Source organism: Mandrillus leucophaeus, unplaced genomic scaffold (genome assembly GCF_000951045.1).
Source record: "Mandrillus leucophaeus isolate KB7577 unplaced genomic scaffold, Mleu.le_1.0 Scaffold426, whole genome shotgun sequence".
NCBI lineage: Eukaryota > Metazoa > Chordata > Mammalia > Primates > Cercopithecidae > Mandrillus > Mandrillus leucophaeus.
Genome location: NW_012104543.1, coordinates 980,805 through 998,765, shown reverse-complemented (window position 1 = coordinate 998,765; position 17,961 = coordinate 980,805). Strand labels below are relative to the sequence as shown.

At 42.3% G+C, this 17,961-nt stretch overlaps 1 protein-coding gene across 1 annotated transcript in view; it reads left to right on the top strand.

The window, feature by feature from the left end:
• UBR4 (ubiquitin protein ligase E3 component n-recognin 4) overlaps positions 1-17,961 on the top strand; it is a 138,978-nt gene that overhangs the window by 75,121 nt on the left and 45,896 nt on the right. The window contains exons 61-71 of the mRNA XM_011993119.1: positions 7,264-7,360; positions 8,015-8,122; positions 8,595-8,711; positions 9,675-9,884; positions 11,643-11,792; positions 13,267-13,494; positions 14,317-14,395; positions 14,898-15,143; positions 15,982-16,150; positions 16,644-16,788; positions 17,383-17,468. Coding sequence (XP_011848509.1) covers positions 7,264-7,360; positions 8,015-8,122; positions 8,595-8,711; positions 9,675-9,884; positions 11,643-11,792; positions 13,267-13,494; positions 14,317-14,395; positions 14,898-15,143; positions 15,982-16,150; positions 16,644-16,788; positions 17,383-17,468 — 1,635 coding nt within the window. The remainder of the gene's footprint in view (positions 1-7,263; positions 7,361-8,014; positions 8,123-8,594; positions 8,712-9,674; positions 9,885-11,642; positions 11,793-13,266; positions 13,495-14,316; positions 14,396-14,897; positions 15,144-15,981; positions 16,151-16,643; positions 16,789-17,382; positions 17,469-17,961) is intronic.

The window sequence follows — 17,961 nt, the reverse complement described above, 5'->3', positions numbered from 1 at the left end:
GTGTGTTTTAACTTTTTTAATGTCTTCTTAAAGCCTTTAGGATTTTATAGTTTATATGGTCAGTGTTTGTTGAAGTTTTACTCATATGTTTACCATTTTCTGTGCCTAACATTTCTTTATGCCTCTGAGCCCTCCCATCCGGGATCATTTTTTTCCTGAACCGTATCATTTAGATTTCCCTTTAGGGAGGTTTGCTGGTTTACAATATCTCAGATTTTGTTGGTCTGGAAATATCTTTATTGAACTTACATTTGAGGATGTATTTTTGATGGGTATAAAATTTTGGGTTGGCAGCACCCCCGACCTCCCTAGTTGAAAATGGTATTCTATTATTTCCTGGCTTTTGTTATTTCCAATGAGAAATCACCTCCTATTTTAGCTGTTGCTTCTTTGAAAGTAATGTCTTTACTGCTACTTTTAAGATCTTCATTTGTCATTATTTTTGCAACTTTACCAGGATATGTGATTTATTTCTTTACATTTGTTTTGCTTAGTAGTCTTTGGGACTCTTGGATGTGTGGGCTAGTGTCTTTTATTTTGGAAAAATCTCATCTATTAATCTTATCAGATATTCTTTTTGTCTTATTTTCTGTTATTTCTCTTTCTGGGATTTCAGTTAAATAGATGTTAGACCATCATATTCTCTTCTTCATGTCTCTTAAAATCTCTTTTTCTTTTGTGTTCCTTGTGCTTATTATAAATTTCTTGATCTATTTGAGTAGCATTAAAAAACATCAAATAAATAGCAATAAATTAGAAAGATATGTAAGACTTCTATTCCAAACACTGCACAATCTCAGAGAAGTTAAAGACCTAAATAAATGAAGAGCTACATTTATGGATTGAAATATGTTTATGGATTGAAAGACTCATTGTGAAGATAATTGTCTTCAAATTGATATAGAGCCGTATAATCCTAGTCATAAATTTTGGCTGGAGTTACGTGTTAAAATTGACAAGTTGATACAAACATTTGTGTGGATTAGCCAAGGCAATATTGAAGAAAATTCATAAAATTAGAGGACTTTATAGAACTATAACTTATTATAAAGCTACGGTAATTAAGACAATGTGATAATGGTATGAAGATAGACAAATAGATTGGTGGAATGGGCTGGAGTTCAGAAACAGCTTCACACATACCTGGCCATCTGATTTGTAACAAAGGTGACACTTATGTACAATGGGGGAAAGGAGGGGTTTTTTCGATAAATAATAATGGGTCAGCTGGAAATGCACATAGAATAAAATGAATCTTGACCTGATCTTATATGCAAAAATCAACTGAATTATAGATGTAAATGCAAAGGTAACACCTTCTTACTTTTAAAAGACAAAATGTCTTCATAACTTGGCTTTGGCGAAGATTTATTGAATAGGACACAAAAGCATTAAAAGGAAAACAAATGTATAAACTGGATTATATTCTCAGCAGCTATTCATTTTCTCCTGCCCTCTTCTCAGTGTTAAGGTTTCAGTTAGGTAGTTTTTCTTTTAGGCTCCTAGGCTAGAGTGGGGCGGGAGGTGCAGGTGCAGGGAAGAGTGTGAAGGGAAGTCATTTATTACTGTTTACTTTTAAAGTGAGGGTGTAGCCTTCTGTGGTTCTTCTATGAGGTTCTCTTTGAAGACCTTCCCTACTGTCCACAGAGGAGGTCTAAAGAAAAAAAAAATGAAAACCTTCCCCACTTAAGGAAGATCCTCTGCTTTTATTTCTATTCCAAATGCCCTGTGAGGTCCTGGCAACCAGAGGGTCAAGTTGCCTTCAGAACATCTTGGCCTTAACTTGTCAAATTTCAAAATTCCCTAAAATCTGTCTCTGAGTTCTGCTTACATCTTTGGCTTAATAACTTTTTAATTGCTAGTGAGCTCATTATTACTTTTATTTTGACTTTGTATCTGATCATCTTTCTTAGTTCACTTATTCTAGTTGTTTCTTGTTTTCTTTTCTTTTAAGACAGTCCTACTTGCCCAGGCTGGTGTGCACAATCATAGATAGCTCACTGCAACCTTGAATGCCTAGGCTCAAGGAATCCCCCTGCCTCAGCTGTCTGAGTAACTAGGCACATGCCAGCATGCCCAGCTGTTTGTATTTATTTATTTATTTTTGAGACGGAGTCTCACTCTGTTTCCCAGGCTGGTAAGCAGTGGCACAATCATAGCACCTTGCAACCTCAAATGCCTAGGCTCAAGGAATCCTCCTGCCTGGGTAGCTAGGTGCATGCAACCATGCCCAGCTGTTTTTAATTTTTTTTTTTTTTTTGAGACAGAGGTTGGAGTGTCTTGCCCAGGCTGGAGTGCAGTGGTACAATCTCAGCTCACTGCAACCTCCACTTTCCAGGTTCAAGCGATTCTCATGTCTCAGCCTCCTGAGTAGCTGGGATTACAGGCATGTGCCACCACACCTGGCATCCAGCTAATTTTTGTATTTTTAGTAGAGACAGAGTTTCATCATGTTGGCCAGGCTGGTCTCGAACTCCCGACCTCAGGTGATCCACCCACCTTGGCCTCCCAAAGTACTGGGATAACAGGTGTGAGCCACCGTACCCGGCCTAGTATTTATTTATTTATTTATTTTATTTATTTATTTTTTTTGTTGAAACAGCGTCTCACTATTGCCCAAGCTGGTCTTGAACTCCTGGACTCAAGTGATCTTCCTTCCTCAGCCTCCCAGTGTTGGGATTACAGGTGTGAGCCACTGCACCCAGCTCACTTATTTATTCTAATGATAGATTCTAGTGGATTTTCTGCGTCCACAATCTTATCACCTGCAAATAACAGTTTAACTTTTTTCATTCCAATCTTCGTACCTTTTAATTTTCTTTTCTTGTCTTATTTCATTAGCTAGGACCTCTTGTACAGTGTTGAAAGAAGTGGTGATGATGAACATTATCTCATTCCCAAACTCAGGGTGAAAAGGTTCAATACTTTCTCATTAAGTGTGATGTTAGCACAAGGGTTTTTTATGGATATTTATCAGATTAAGGAAATTTTGTTCCTAGTTTACTGGAAGATTTTTATCTTAAATGGGTTTTTCAAGATTTCCAGTTTCTTGTGTTTCATGTATTGAATCACTTATATGGTTTTTCTTCTTTATTTTATTTAAGTTTATAGATTACATTAATTGATTTTTCTATTATTAAACCTATTTAGTCATGGTGTGTTATCCTTTATATCACGTGACCTGATTTGCTAATTTTTAGTTTAGGCTTATCATTTTTCTTTGAGATGTCTTTGTCAGGGATTGATATTCACCTTATTCTGGCATCATAAAATAAGTCAGGGCATGATCCCCTTTTCTCTTGCTCTAGAAGGGTTTGTATAAGATTAGTGTTCTTTCTTTCATAAATTCTTAGAGAAATTCACCAGTGAAGTCATCTGAGTCTGGACTTTATGTAAGGGAAGATTTAAAATTAGGTTTATTCTTTAAATGCTAGAGAATTATTTTTATTTATTTTGGTTTCAATTTTGGTATATTGTATTTTAAAAGGAATTTGTTGATTTTATTAAAGTTGTCAGTTTTACTGGCATAAACCTGTTCATATTTTTTTTTTCCTCATCTTTTTAATGTCTTGACAATCTGTAGTGATTTGCCTTTTTTCATTTCTGACAATGGTGACTTATTCTTTGTCAGTCTTGCTAGGAGTTATCAACTTTATTTGAAAGCACTGGCTTTTGGTTCTGGTTTTTTTCTGTTGTATGTCTGCTTTCTATTTTATTCCTGCTTTTTATTATTTCCTTTCTTTTGCTATTTACCCTTTTTTACTATTTTTTTGTTGTTGTTCTATTGTTCCTGTTCTATCTCTGGCTCATGAGATACAAACCTAAATCATTTAATCATATGTATTTTAAACCTACTTTAAAAATACATGTTCGGCTAGGTGCGGTGGCTCACGCCTGTAATCCCATCATTTTGGGAGGCCGAGGTGGGCTGATCACTTGAGGTCAGGAGTTCAAAACCAGCCTGGCCAACAAAGCAAAACCTGTCTCTACTAAAGATATAAAAATTAGCCTTGCATGGTGGAGTGCACCTGTAATCCCGGCTACTTGGGAGGCTGAGATAGGAGAATTGCTTGAATGGGGGAGGCGGAGGTTGCTATGAGCCGAGATCATGCCACTGTACTCCAGCCTGGGTGATAGAGTGAGACGCCATCTCAAACAAACAAACAAACAAAAAAACAACCATATTTGAAACAACGTATTTTTTCTAAAATTCCATCTTAATCTTGCTTTGGCTGCAGCTCACATATTTTGATAATGTTGTGTTTTGATAATGTATTTTCAGTGCTGTTCAATTCAAATTGTTTTCTATATTCTGTTGTAATTTAGTCTTTGGCCCATGGGATATTTAAAAGTATGTTACTAAATTTCTAAACATTTGGGAATTTTCCATTTATCTTTTTGTTATTGGTTTATAGTTTAATTTTACCATGGTTGGGAGCATGCCGGGTGATTGTAGATTTTTTTGTTTGTTTGTTTTTTGAGACGTAGTTTCACTCTTGTTGCCCAGGCTGGAGTGCATTGGCATGATCTTGGCTCACTGCAACCTCTGCCTCCCAGGTTCAAGTGATTCTCCTGCCTCAGCCTCCCAAGTAGCTAGGATTACAGGCATGTGTGACCACGCCCGGCTAATTTTGTATTTTTAGTAGAGATGGGGTTTCTCCATGTTGGTCAGGTTGGTCTTGAACTTTTGACCTCAGATGATCCGCCCACCTCGGCCTCACAAAGTGCTGGGATTACAGGCATGAACCAGGTGGATTGTAGATTTTTTTTTTAAATCTCTTGAGATTCATCACTGCTTCTAAAATGGTGTTTTATCTTCTTAGGATTTTCATTTGTTTTTAGGAAGAGGGTGAATTTAGGTAACCTAGCCATATTGACAATGGAATTCTCTATAGTGGTTTTAAGTTAACCTTTTTTCATGAATAAGTTAATTAAATAATTGGTCAATGAATTATTTAAAAATTTTTTGGTTTTCTGTCTTTGCTTAGTTGAAACATGAATTATTTTAAATAAAACAGAATTTTACTTTAAGTCACTAAAGAAAAGGAAACTGCAGTTTCTGGTGCTGTGTTTACTTTTTTTTTTTTTTTTTAATTTTAGGAGTACTGTGTAAGAGTTTGAAAATAGGTTGGGTCTGGTGGCTTATACTTGTAATCCCAGCACTTTGGGAGGCTGAAGTGGGACGATCGCTTGAGCCCAGGAGTTTGAGATCAGCCTGGGCAACACAGGGAGACCCTGTCTCTACAAAAAATAAAAAAATTAGCCGGGCATGATGGCATGCGCCAGTGGTACCAGGTACTCAGGATCCTGAGGTGGAAGGATCTCTTGAGTCCAGGAAGTCAAGGCTGCACTGAGCTGTGATTGTGCCACTGCCCTCCAGCCTGGGCAACAGGGTGTCCTAGGCTCAGAAAACAAAATGAATGAATGAATGATGTTTGAAAATATTCTGCTGTGATCTTGGTCCAAGTCTAGACTCTGCTCATTTTGTTGACTTTTTCTTCATGTGTGTATATTTGCGTGTATGGTCTCCAAATCTGAAGATGTTAATCCATCTCAAAACAAATCTGTCTTATGTTTTATGTTGAAATTGTTGAACTGCTGCTATCATCTCACCTTTCCTCACTTGTACCTGGTCCATCTTTGAACAATTCTTAAATCATTTGTAGTCCCCACCTAGCTTGGCTAATTATTAACAGACACGTGCATGGTGTTCTGAAGAACAGTTAGCTCATTCCTTTGAGTTCTTTTTAGAATCATAATAATTTATAATTCACGTAAGACCCCATACTTTCTTTCATTCATTCTTTTATTAGAGACAGGGTCTTGCTCTGTTGTTCAGGCTGGAGTGCAGTGGCATGATCATGGCTCACTCTAACCTTGAACTCTTGGGATCAAGTGATCTTCCTGAGGCAGGACTGTAGGCACATGGCACCACGTCTGGGTAATTTTTTACTTTTTTGTAGAGATGAGGTCTTGCTATGTTTCCCTGGCTGGTCTTGAACTCCTGCCTCAGCCTCCAAGTGTTGGGATTATAGACATGAGCTACCACACCCAACCCTAGACCCTGTACTTTCATCCAGACTTGTATTATTTTGAAAAGATTCTGGGCTGGGTACAGTAGCTCACTTTAGCTCTGTTGCCCAGGCTGGAGTGCAGTGGTGTGATCATAGCTCATTGCATCTTTGAATTCCTGGGCTCAACCAATCCTCCCTTCTTAGTCTCCTGAATTGCTGGGATTAGAGGCACACCATCATGCCCAGCTGTTTTCTTTAAAACAATTTTTTTGGTCCTTTTTTGTATTTAAAAAAATTTTCTTTTTAACAAAAGAAAAAGAAAATATTCTGGATACCTGCTAAGATATGTAACACGTGAAAATCACACATTAAAAAAAAAAAATAGGTGTGTGATTTCTTACAAATAATCTCTAAGATAAAAATGAGACAAGGACCATTTACTAATTATGAAAGTGAATCCATTGATTTATTCAGCAACTATATTCTTAATCTGTATGAGATTGTGTATTAGGGGAGACTGGCAACCAAATTGTCAGCAGGACCTTAATTAATTTTCATCATCCTCTTGAATCAGCATATTAGCTAGAGATCCAGGGGCACATACTTAGTACAGAAGGTCAGCTGTATATCTGCAGATGAAGGCTAGGTAATGGCCAATTGATTATATGGGAAAACTCATGGGTCCAGTAGGAGAGTGTGACGTTGAAACAGAATATTGTATTAGGAAGATGGTGGACAAGGTGTGAGAGAGTAGAACAGTGACTGGACTTTGTAAGAATTTGGGAAACGTGAGAAAGAAAGGTCTGGGTCACTGCAGCTGGGTGATACAGAATTTGTATATAGAAGAATTCTAGAAAATAATGTCTGGAGGCACAATAGGGCCGCATACTAGAAAAAAGCCATAAATCTTGCAGTTGGAGCTTTGGCTTTGAAACTGAGAACTACCAGGGCCTGGAGGCTTGGGAAATACTTTGAACTTTCCTGTAGTAGGATTTCTTTCAGTGCCATCAGTTGTATTTTGGAATAGTTTTGCTTTCTTTTAACAGAGTGAGATCTCTCCTTCTGTGTTGCTGACTGGCATACCAAGTAGGCAGTTCTTAGCTTTTTTTTTTTTAATGCTGGAGATTGTTCCTAAGCATTAGGCTTCTTGTTGACCTTGGTAGCAGGGTTGGAGTGGGAAGGGAACTATATTCAGCTGGTTTCTGTTGGAGTACAGCTCATGTTTTCTATCTTTTCCTCACCCTTTTAGGCTGCACATGGTCCGTCTAATGCTGTTGGAGAGATTACTGCAGACCCTGCCTCAGTTACGCAACGTTGGGGGTGTCCGGGCCATCCCGTACATGCAGGTATCTCTTAGCTCACCTGGGTCTCTGTCAGGTCATGATTGGACTACCCTTAAGCATGCCCGCATCTCTGTTGCAGAGGACCTGGAAGCCTTCGTTTGGTGTTAGGCCACAGAATAATGCAATTTAATTTTCGAGCTACAAATTATAGCTCTTCATTTTATAAATGAGAAGGCTAAGGGTCAGAGAATTTTTTCAGTGCGCAAGTTCTTCCAGGTAGTTATTGACAGAGCCGGTGCAAAGCCCGCTCCTGAGATTCTGAGTCTCTAGTTTCTTCGTTGATATTAGTGGGCTAATAGCTGTTCTTCCACTCACTAGCTGTCTTCCTCAGATTCAAAACTGTTCTTTAATTCTTAGTTCAGTGTACCACCTTTTCTCAAGCTGCTTTGCTTGGATATAATATAGGTTAGTCCATTAATTTTACAAACTTTTTACAAAACATTTTTTGTAACGTCAAGTGTGGCATATATCAGAATTTGACTTTTCTGACTCTGAACACTGAAGCTTTGGATACTGGGAATTTAGAACGCTGTAATGGATTACAGTTATGATTGATAGGGATGTCAGGAAGATGGGGGTTTCTTCTGAAACACCCCGTATTTCGAGTCGTTCTTCTTTAGGAAATTGGATTTTGTGTTTTCTCTCTTTGACTTCTAGGTCATTCTAATGCTCACTACAGATCTGGATGGAGAAGATGAGAAAGATAAGGGGGCCCTAGATAACCTGCTCTCCCAGCTTATTGCTGAGTTGGGTATGGATAAAAAGGTAAAATCTGAGAGGCAATCTGTGTGAGAAACAGGATTGGCTGAGATACTTCCTCAGGTTCCCATTTGTTTCATAGAGCAACTTCACCTCATTTTAAGGGGTAACCATCCACTGAGGGCTCCAGTTCTGTTGAGTCAACAGAAGTGTATTCAGGGTCTGCTTTGGCCTGAGCATAGTTTTGGACTCTGAGCATAGTTGAGGGCAAAGATGAAGTTCTTACCCTCATGGACCTTTAGTGCTCAGTGAGGTGAAAACATCAAATTAGTTGTTCATATCTTAATATGACCTCCTAAGTGTATCGGGCTCTGGGTACCCCATGTACAGTCCATGAATATACTGGGGGTTGTTTTGTGTCTGATTCAATCTAAGGAACACTTTAGGGCTGATGGGCTTGATTTGAAGGGATCTTGTTCAGAGGATGCCTCAAGCATCAAGTAAGTAGAGGTTTCTGGGCTTATGCTTTGGCCTGCAGGATGTCTCCAAGAAGAATGAGCGCAGTGCCCTGAATGAAGTCCATCTGGTAGTAATGAGACTCCTGAGTGTCTTCATGTCCCGCACCAAATCTGGATCCAAGTCTTCCATATGTGAGGTATTTTTGCTTTGGGTTTATGGGTTTGGGGAAAGGTAAGAGGATTGTCTGGGTAGTGCTAGGGCCAGCGCAGGGGTGCTAGTCCTCTGTAAGAATAAAGCCGTTGTTCCCTGAGGGGAGTAAGATTCTAAGCTGTCACCTTTTCAAGAGCAGAACCTCCACCTTTTTCTGAATCCCTTCCAACCCTAGTCTTTGCTAACAGTCCCTCCAATGGAGGGGTTAAAGGGTTTGGAAGTTCCATTATTGAAAAGCAGGGCTCTCTTCTGCAAGGCACAGAGTGGCTAAGAGGATTCCCCTAGTGTATGTTGCTATAAGGTATGGTAATAAAGCAGAGAGAAAGCGATGTGTGTGTGGTGAAAGGAGATTAGCACAAAGCAGAGAAGGTAGAAATTGAGGCTGAACTGCATCCAATCTTAATGAGCTTAGGAGCTGTGGGGTTTGCTGGGATTTGCAAGGCTCTTCTAATGGTCTTATTTACAGTAGCTTTTCTCCTACTTTTTTATGCATGTGATCACTTACCCCCATCTCCTTTGGAAGCTGGTTCTATGGAAGACTGTATAGGGGGTGGGGTGGGGTTGTTCAGAAGTGCCTAAAATGGAAAGTTTTCTCTCTCCTTCTTGAATTGGGCTTATTTTCTAGTTGCTCACGGTAAAAGAGGAAACCCATCCCCTCCAGGGCGAAAGGTTATCTAATCTTGCCTCCCTGGCCTCTGGCACGTGTGTGTGTAGCAAGGTTAGAGTTGAGAACAGGTGTGTTTCTTTGTCTTACCATGTGGTTGTTCAAAAAAGTTCCAAAAAACCTCACAAACTTCCTTGGGGAAGTTTCAGTGCAAGAGCCTGATTCACTCACTGCCATAGAAACCAGGACTATTGTGAGTGTGTTTCCCATCCCCAACACCCACCCGGATTTCACATTTTTTTTACAAGCCATTCTTACCATCTCTGTATTTCCTCTGTCTCCCAGTCGTCTTCCCTCATCTCCAGTGCCACAGCAGCAGCTCTGCTGAGCTCTGGGGCTGTGGACTACTGCCTGCACGTGCTCAAATCACTGCTGGAATATTGGAAGAGCCAACAGAATGATGAGGAGCCTGTGGCTACCAGCCAGTTGCTGAAACCACATACTACCTCCTCCCCACCTGACATGAGCCCATTCTTTCTCCGCCAGTATGTGAAGGTGAGATATTTCCCTCATCAAAGAAACACTCGTCCTTTGTTCAGAGCACTCTTCTCTTTCCTTGAGGTGAAGAGAAGAGAGCTCAAGGGGCTGAGGGTGAAGAGCCATAGAAAGGAGCCGGTATTCCTTGGTGAGGGTTAATCTCAGCGTGACTGAATAAATGACCACTTCTCCCAACCTTCTATGGGATTCTGGTTTCTGCCTCTTTGTAAATTGGAGGATTTGAATGAAATCTCAGTTATCTCATTTCACATTAAGTTTAGAAAAAGATGAGAAGGTACAAGCTAACGTCATCAGTTGTGAGTCACGACGTGTATGTCAGATATTCCCTGTGCTGTCACCACAGAGAGGCCCTTTAACGTATTATTAAGAAGATGGGCCTCCTGACCAGATGAATCTGGGATAAGTCCCGTCTTGTGTTTTTACTTACCAGTCTTGAAGCATGGAGAAGTTCTGTCTGTCTAACCTCCCTAACCTTCAGCTTCTACTGCTGGAAAATGAGCATGCAGATGGTATCTACTTTATAGGGCTGTTGTGAGTGTTGAATGAGGTGCCGTTTGTAAAGGACTTAGCACAGTGCCTAGCATGTATCAATGCCCAGTCCGTATTAACTGCTATCACCACTCTCTTCCTCACTGCCCCCCTAGAATAGCTTTGAGTAGGGGAGGAATACAATAGGCATAGAGTGTGGATCTCACTGTGTCTTGCTGTTTTTTCATGACTCTTTGGTGGTTTTCCATAACTTATAGGCCAAAAAGTTCTGGAGGACCCAGCCACCTGCTTGACTCTGTAGCTTTGTCACCTGTTACACCTTACACGCAGCCCTGCCAGCCTGTGCATTTCCCAAGATGTGACGTGTTGCCTTTGTTCGTGCTGTCCCTTCTGGAATTCTTTCCTCTCCCTCTGCTCCCCTTTCTTCCCCTGCCTAGTGAATTCCTAACCCATCTTCAAGACTCAGCACAAGCTTTGGATCCTAGGGAAAACTTCCCTAACACACTCCCTGCCATCAAGTCTGCTCAAGAGAGCCTTGTCCTGGGTTCCCGGAGCACCCTGTGCACTCACTCACCTGTCTTCCCCTCCACACTCTCAGCAGAAACCGTATTTTATTACTGTTTACAACTCCAGTGCTTGATACAGAACCGATGAATAGCTGGGAGTTGAATATGTGAGGCACATTGTGCCCTCGAACTCTTACAGATTCTTTTTGTGGGACCACACAACTTGCAGGATAGCTGTTGTTTCCACTTTCCTCACATCTCTCGTTTACCTCTGCCTTTTTGTGTTACATGAAGCCAGGGATCTTGGCCGAGTTTAGTGATCTTGACAGCCTTGGTTTATTTAACAATTTCTTGTTATCATGGGAAATTTTGGTTCTAGGGAATAGAATACATCTCATAGAAGTCAGAGATCCTTACTACCTTTTTTTTTTTTTTTTTCAATTTTTTTGGTCTTTCTAGCACTCATTTTTATGTAAGCAGAGTACAGTCAACCCAGTGTCAAAAGCCATAGAGTGAAATATTAGGACTTTTAGAAGTGAGGTCTGTCTCCACTGTAACCTTTGCATGTAATTAAATTGCCCCCAGAAGCCTGGGCCTTCTGAGTTTGTAGAATAAACTGTCAGTCAGTCTTGATTCCAGCTCTGAAAGGCGCCCTTTACCACCTCCAACATGTAATATGCCTAGCGAGCCAGCGGTTTTCCTAAGTGTGGTCATGGAAAATCGACAGTCACAGGTTCTCATGCAAGTTTTCTTCTCCCAGGGCCATGCTGCTGATGTGTTTGAGGCCTATACTCAGCTTCTAACAGAAATGGTGCTGAGGCTTCCATACCAAATCAAAAAGATTGCTGACACCAATTCCCGCATCCCACCTCCTGTCTTTGACCATTCGTGGTTTTACTTTCTCTCTGAGGTAAGTGAAAGTCCCAAGCTGCTTGCTTGTTGGGCTGAGGACACATCTGCATTCGCCTCTGTGGGCCCCTTTCTTCCTCGTCCCCACTCGGTATTTCCCCTTGCAGAGTTCCTTTCTCCCTTGCAGGTCTTGGTCTTGCCCTTCTGGAACATACTGTGGGTAGAACTGTAGGATATGTGTATCAAGCAAGCCATACTTTACCTTCTGATTCTGTGTGTTGAACTCCCCCACTTGTGCTCATAATGGGCAAGTTTAATAATTTAGGTTCTGTCAGGAAAACAAAGTATACTAGTTATCTTAACAGAGAGATTTCAATATGGGAAATTGGGTGAATGCTCTTGGACAACAAAAAAGGCAAAAAGGAAACATTGAGGTAACACAGGGATAGTAACTGCCAGAAGCAGTTATCAGGAAGCGGGTGCCCTGCGGGGATGTGATGCGGGTGATTCTGGGACCAGTGAGAGAAGCTGATGATTAGAACTCATTGTGGCGGCCAGGGTTCAGGGCTGTTGCTAGGACTGCAGGGAGATGGGAAGAAACAAGCCCCTTCTTCCTCCTGCTGCCAGCGTCCCTCTCTGTTGGCAGAACCTAAGAGGGAGCCAGCTGGCAAAGAAGTAGTGCACTTGGCATAATTCTGGCCTGGGCATCACTGGGCAGTGTTGGTGGGTGGGTTGGGAACTGAGAGACAATAGCTTAATAACCTTAGTAACCAGCACAGCGACCCTGAGATAGATTAACTCTGGGAAGAATAATCTGTTAGCAAACCTCAGATGAGGATTTCGAGTTACATAGTTGTACCAACCCAAACTTTTCTTTAGCTCTTTTACTTGAAAAAGAGATTTGGAATTTTTTTTTTTTCTTGATAGTTTCCGTTTGGGTGGGCTGAAGTGGAGGCCAGCTTCCCTGTAGATTCCTAAGGGCACAAGGAAGATATACATGAATATTGATATTTTCCTCTGATTTCTTTCTCTCCCTTTCTTTCTCCTGGTCTCATTAAAGGATACTTAAGTTCAAGAGAGGCTGGTTTGGTCAAGAGGAAATAGCTTGGTTTGTGTTTCTCCCCAGCCCCCCGCTTTTTTTTTCCAGACTGAGTCTTGCTCTGTTGGCCCAGGTTGGAGTACAGTGGCATGATCTCGGCTCACTGCAACCTCTGCCCCTTGGGTTCAACAAATTCTCCTGCCTCAGCCTCCCTAGTAGCTGGGATTACAGGCAGTGCTACCATGGCCAGCTAATTTTTGTATTGTTAGTAGAGACGGAGTTTCACCATGTTGGCCAGGCTGGTCTCAAATTCCTGACCTCAAGTGATCAGCCCACCTTGGCCTCCCCAAGTGCTGGAGTTACAGGTGTGAGCCCCCGTGCCCGGCCTCTCCCCAGCTTTTAAGAACAGTTTATTAAAACCCGGGTTGTGAGAACCACAGTTGATATACATACAGTCCCAGAGTCATTTACTCTTTATGGTGTTTTTCTCCTCAAGTACCTAATGATCCAGCAGACTCCATTTGTGCGCCGTCAAGTCCGCAAACTTCTGCTCTTCATTTGTGGATCCAAAGAGAAGTACCGCCAGCTCCGGGATTTGCACACCCTGGACTCTCATGTGCGTGGGATCAAGAAGCTGCTAGAAGAGCAGGGGATATTCCTCCGAGCAAGTGTGGTTACAGCCAGCTCAGGCTCCGCCTTGCAATATGACACACTCATCAGCCTGGTATGAGGGCTGGGACCTGGTAGGGCAGGGAGGGCGCATGTGATAAGGCTTAGCCAAGTAGGTAATAGGGCTAGAGGTAATAACGCAGGACTTTTAACTGTGTTGACAATGGCATGGTTAGGGCTGAGATGAGGGTAAATCCGTAACCCCTGTCTGGGTGCTGTACCACGTGTAGTTGGCTTCAGGGTCTGGGATGTCCCCCTCAGCACTCTCGTCCCACCTGGCAGCAGTTCCTCCACTGTGAGGTGAGTGGCCTGGGCTTCTTACCAGTGCCATTTGCTTACATCCTAGCCAGAATTGACCTCTTTACGCACCTCTGGTTTTTACCCTTGAATACTAAAGAAATGATGAAGGTTCGAGTAGAAAAATGTATTACTCCCTAAAGAGAAACTGTTTGGACTTAGAGAAGTAAACTGAGTATTTTGTACGTGAACAACCTAGAAAGAACGTCTTTAATCTAGCTGGCTCGTGTCCTTGCTATTGTGTTTATATCAAGAAAAGTAAACTGGATTGTAGTTTCTTAGGTCATAGTCTATCTTTTGCTGTTGCCTTTTTGAGTAGTCTGAAGGTTCCTGAAAACAGCACCTCGCGCGGGGATAGGGGTAGAACAAAGGCAGGTTCAGTAAGAGCCGGAGTGGTTGTAGCAGTGTGTGGGCCATGGTGCCAGGTTCACCAGACATCCCAGCAAGCACCTGCCTTGCTCAGAAGATCATGTTCAGCTTGTAGTCCAGAGCCAGGGAGATGGCTCCAGGCAGCAGGTGTGGTGCTTGTCTGGGCAGCATGGTGGAGTTACTCCTTTCCCACGGTTGGCTCCTATTTCAGATGGAGCACCTGAAAGCCTGTGCAGAGATTGCCGCCCAGCGAACCATCAACTGGCAGAAATTCTGCATCAAAGACGACTGTAAGCAATGCTGCTCCTTTTGATTGCTGTTATTCATTCATTCAGGAACTATTAAGGCCTACTGTATGCCAAGCCCTGAACTGGATGCTGGAGATATAGCTATGAACAAGATACACAGACTAGACAGAACTCTGCCTAGCAAAGAAGACAAGTAAAAATCTAAAAAAGTGGTGAGGGCTGGTAGTCAAAGTTTGGGGTGCTGTGGAAGCACAAAGTAGGAGTCTCTGACCTCCAGGTAGTGGCAGTAAAGCCAAAGAGGAGTAGGTGGAGTCTAGAGAACCCCTTATTCAAAGGAGCAGGGGCCTCTGGTCAGTGTGTAGTTATAATACTTTTCAGAGATTTCCACAGAAAGTATAACTTCTTCACAATGTCCAGCAGAGAGGACATGGCAAAGAAAGCTGGTGAGAACAGGCAGTCTCAGCTGTAGGGGGACGTTGCTTTGGTTCTTGTGAGTCTGGTCGGGGTCATCTCAGAGCTGAGCCACTGTCTCCTCTGCTTGCAGCCGTCCTGTACTTCCTCCTCCAAGTCAGTTTCCTCGTGGACGAGGGCGTGTCCCCAGTGCTGCTGCAACTGCTCTCCTGTGCTCTGTGTGGCAGCAAAGTGCTCGCTGCACTGGCAGCCTCTGCGGGATCCTCCAGTGCTTCTTCCTCCTCAGCCCCTGTGGCTGCCAGTTCCGGACAAGCCACAACACAGTCCAAGTCTTCCACTAAGAAGAGCAAGAAAGAAGAAAAAGAAAAGGAGAAAGATGGTAAGGGTCACCCTCTTGTCATTGTGACCACAGTGGTGTGTGTAAATCTCTCTTGGAGCACCTGGTTTGTTCTGTTGCAAAAGGTCTTTTAATCCTGATTTACAGGGGACCTAAGGCCCAAATGTTCTCTAGTGTCTACTTTCGGTCTCATGTTCAATTATACTGACGTGACACCTTAAACAGCATGACTTCTCATACCAAGTGACAATAATAAGAAAAGTCAAAGTGTACTGAATATTTTTAGTAGGCCAAATTTCTTATTCTGTGAAATAATAGCAGCTTCTCTGTGGAGCTCCCATCAGAGTTAAGTGAAATGTGACTGAGTACATTGGTAAATGCTCAGTAAATGTTAGCTCTCTTAGCTGATCCTCACTGTCAGCTGCACTGTTTTCCATGGTCCTTGGAGACCTGAGATCGGTGATCAGGGTTGAGACCAGTGGTGGTGGTTCACATTCCCCTAGTTAATGATCGCACATCTCTGTGCAGGCCTATTGGAAGCTCTCGAAAGGAAGTTCCTCCTCCAGTGTCACTGTATTTATTCAGTGCCAGCTTACATAGCACTTTATCCTGTGGTTTTTCAGTGTCATGATTGTATGTCTTGTCTGGAAGGCAGTTGTGCTCACCACTGCATCCCCAGTGCTGCATGTATGTCTCATTAGGGGCTGACCTGTTTGTCCCCCAGTGAACAACTCAAAATTGTTTTGCAGAATATCAGCATTCAGTAGAAACTTTTAGAAATAGACAGAGTTCCTTCCTTCCCCATTTGGTAGCCCAGGCCTTAGGACCCTAGAGGACTTCTTCCTACTCTTCAGCCCTCAGTCCTGTCCTAATCTTACAGGTGAGAGCTCTGGCAGCCAGGAGGACCAGCTGTGCACAGCTCTGGTGAACCAGCTGAACAAATTTGCCGATAAGGAAACCCTGATCCAGTTCCTGCGTTGTTTCCTGTTGGAGTCCAATTCTTCCTCGGTGCGCTGGCAGGCCCACTGTCTGACGCTGCACATCTACAGGTAGGGCCTGGGCTGGGTTTGGCAGATCTGCAAAGGTCTGAGGCCAGGGTGCATAACGCAGTTCTGTTTTGGTTTTCAGTTACATACAGTCACAGAGTCAGCAGTTAGCCAGCCTGAATCCTCTTGTGCTTTAGAGATTTCTTCATCTTTGTCTGCTTTTTAGCCATTAAACTGATGTCATAGGCAGGAGAGGATCTGTTTTCTACTCAGAAGGCTATATTTCTGGGTTTGTAACATGACTGAGCTTGACTCTGTAGGCTACAAAAGCTCAGTTTCTGCTCTGGGGTACGTTGGGTGATGGGTAGAGGCAGCAAATGACTATGCTGCATCTGGTAGGATTGATTGTCAAAAGAGAAACAAAACTGTTCAAACTTAACCCATAATTGTGGGGAAATAGCTACATTTATAAAAACAATACCAGGGCCTCAGTGATGAACACAGGTGCCTCAGGGTTTTCTGCTGCTTGGTAACATGAGCTGTCATATATCTACAGAAATTCCAGCAAATCTCAGCAGGAGCTCCTGCTAGATCTGATGTGGTCCATCTGGCCAGAACTCCCAGCCTATGGTCGTAAGGCTGCCCAGTTTGTGGACCTACTAGGATATTTCTCCCTGAAAACGCCACAAACGGAGAAGAAGGTAACAATTGCTTTATGGTCAGAGAGGCCAACTTGCCATATTTAGCCTTTTTTCTCTTGAGTTAAGAATATTATGAACAACCCAGATTCAGGGAGTCCATATACAAAATCTCTTTTAAATATATCTAATTTTGCATTTCTTGTTAAGCACTTGTAATATGTCTGTGATGTAGACAGTATACACTAGCAAATCTGACTTAACATAGGAAGTAGGTCAAGGTCAAGTGGGGAAAGAAGATAGAACTCATTACAGTTCCTTGGAAAAGCAAGTGCTCCTGGTTTTGCTGGTAGCTCTGATTACATACCAGAAAATGTTTCTGCAATTAGCTAACCTTTATGGCTTCTCCATAAGAATAAAAATGATCTTCCTCCATCAGGTTGGAAAAGCATACCACCTATCACTAAAGCTCGTGGAAACTTCTAAAGGAGATAGAATCCATTTAAATGATTGAAATTAGGCCCAGCTTTGTATGATTCTGACTGAGAAGTCTGGTACGTCTAGGGCAGTATTCAGCTAGAATGCAGAAGACAAAAGTCTTTTCCATAAGACTTCCCCTCGGGCTTTAACTTGTTTCTTTACTGAATTCTCTTTCAGTTGAAGGAGTATTCGCAGAAGGCTGTGGAGATTCTGCGGACTCAAAACCATATTCTTACCAACCACCCCAACTCGAACATTTATAAGTGAGCTTTATTTTGCTTTCTACCTGTGGGAAGCTCAGTCAGCTTTCTGAGGAGTTATTTGAATGTTGATAGGCTCTTACATAGGAATTGGCAAGCCCCTGAGAGAAGAGTCAATCTGCCTAGTTGAGATTCCAGTCCCCTCCATGTAGCCCAGGGTCTTGCACATAGAAGGTACTCAAAATGTCATTGCTGTGTTCAGGGTTTGCTGAATAGTAATGTAGAAAGGTTTGTATAGCCTGAGCAACATAGTGAGACTTCATCTCTACAAAAAATTTTTTAAAAATTAGCCAGTCGTGGTGGCATGTACCTGTGGTCCCAGCTGCTAGGGAGGCTAAGGCAGGAGGATGGCTTGGGCCCAGAAGTTCAAGGGTGCAATGAACTGTGAGCCAAGCCACTGCACTCCAGCCTAGGTGACAGAGTGAGACCCTGTTTCAAAAAAAAAAAAAGGTCTTTAGTTTCAAGGGTTTAAGTTAAATAGGATAAAACAAATCTA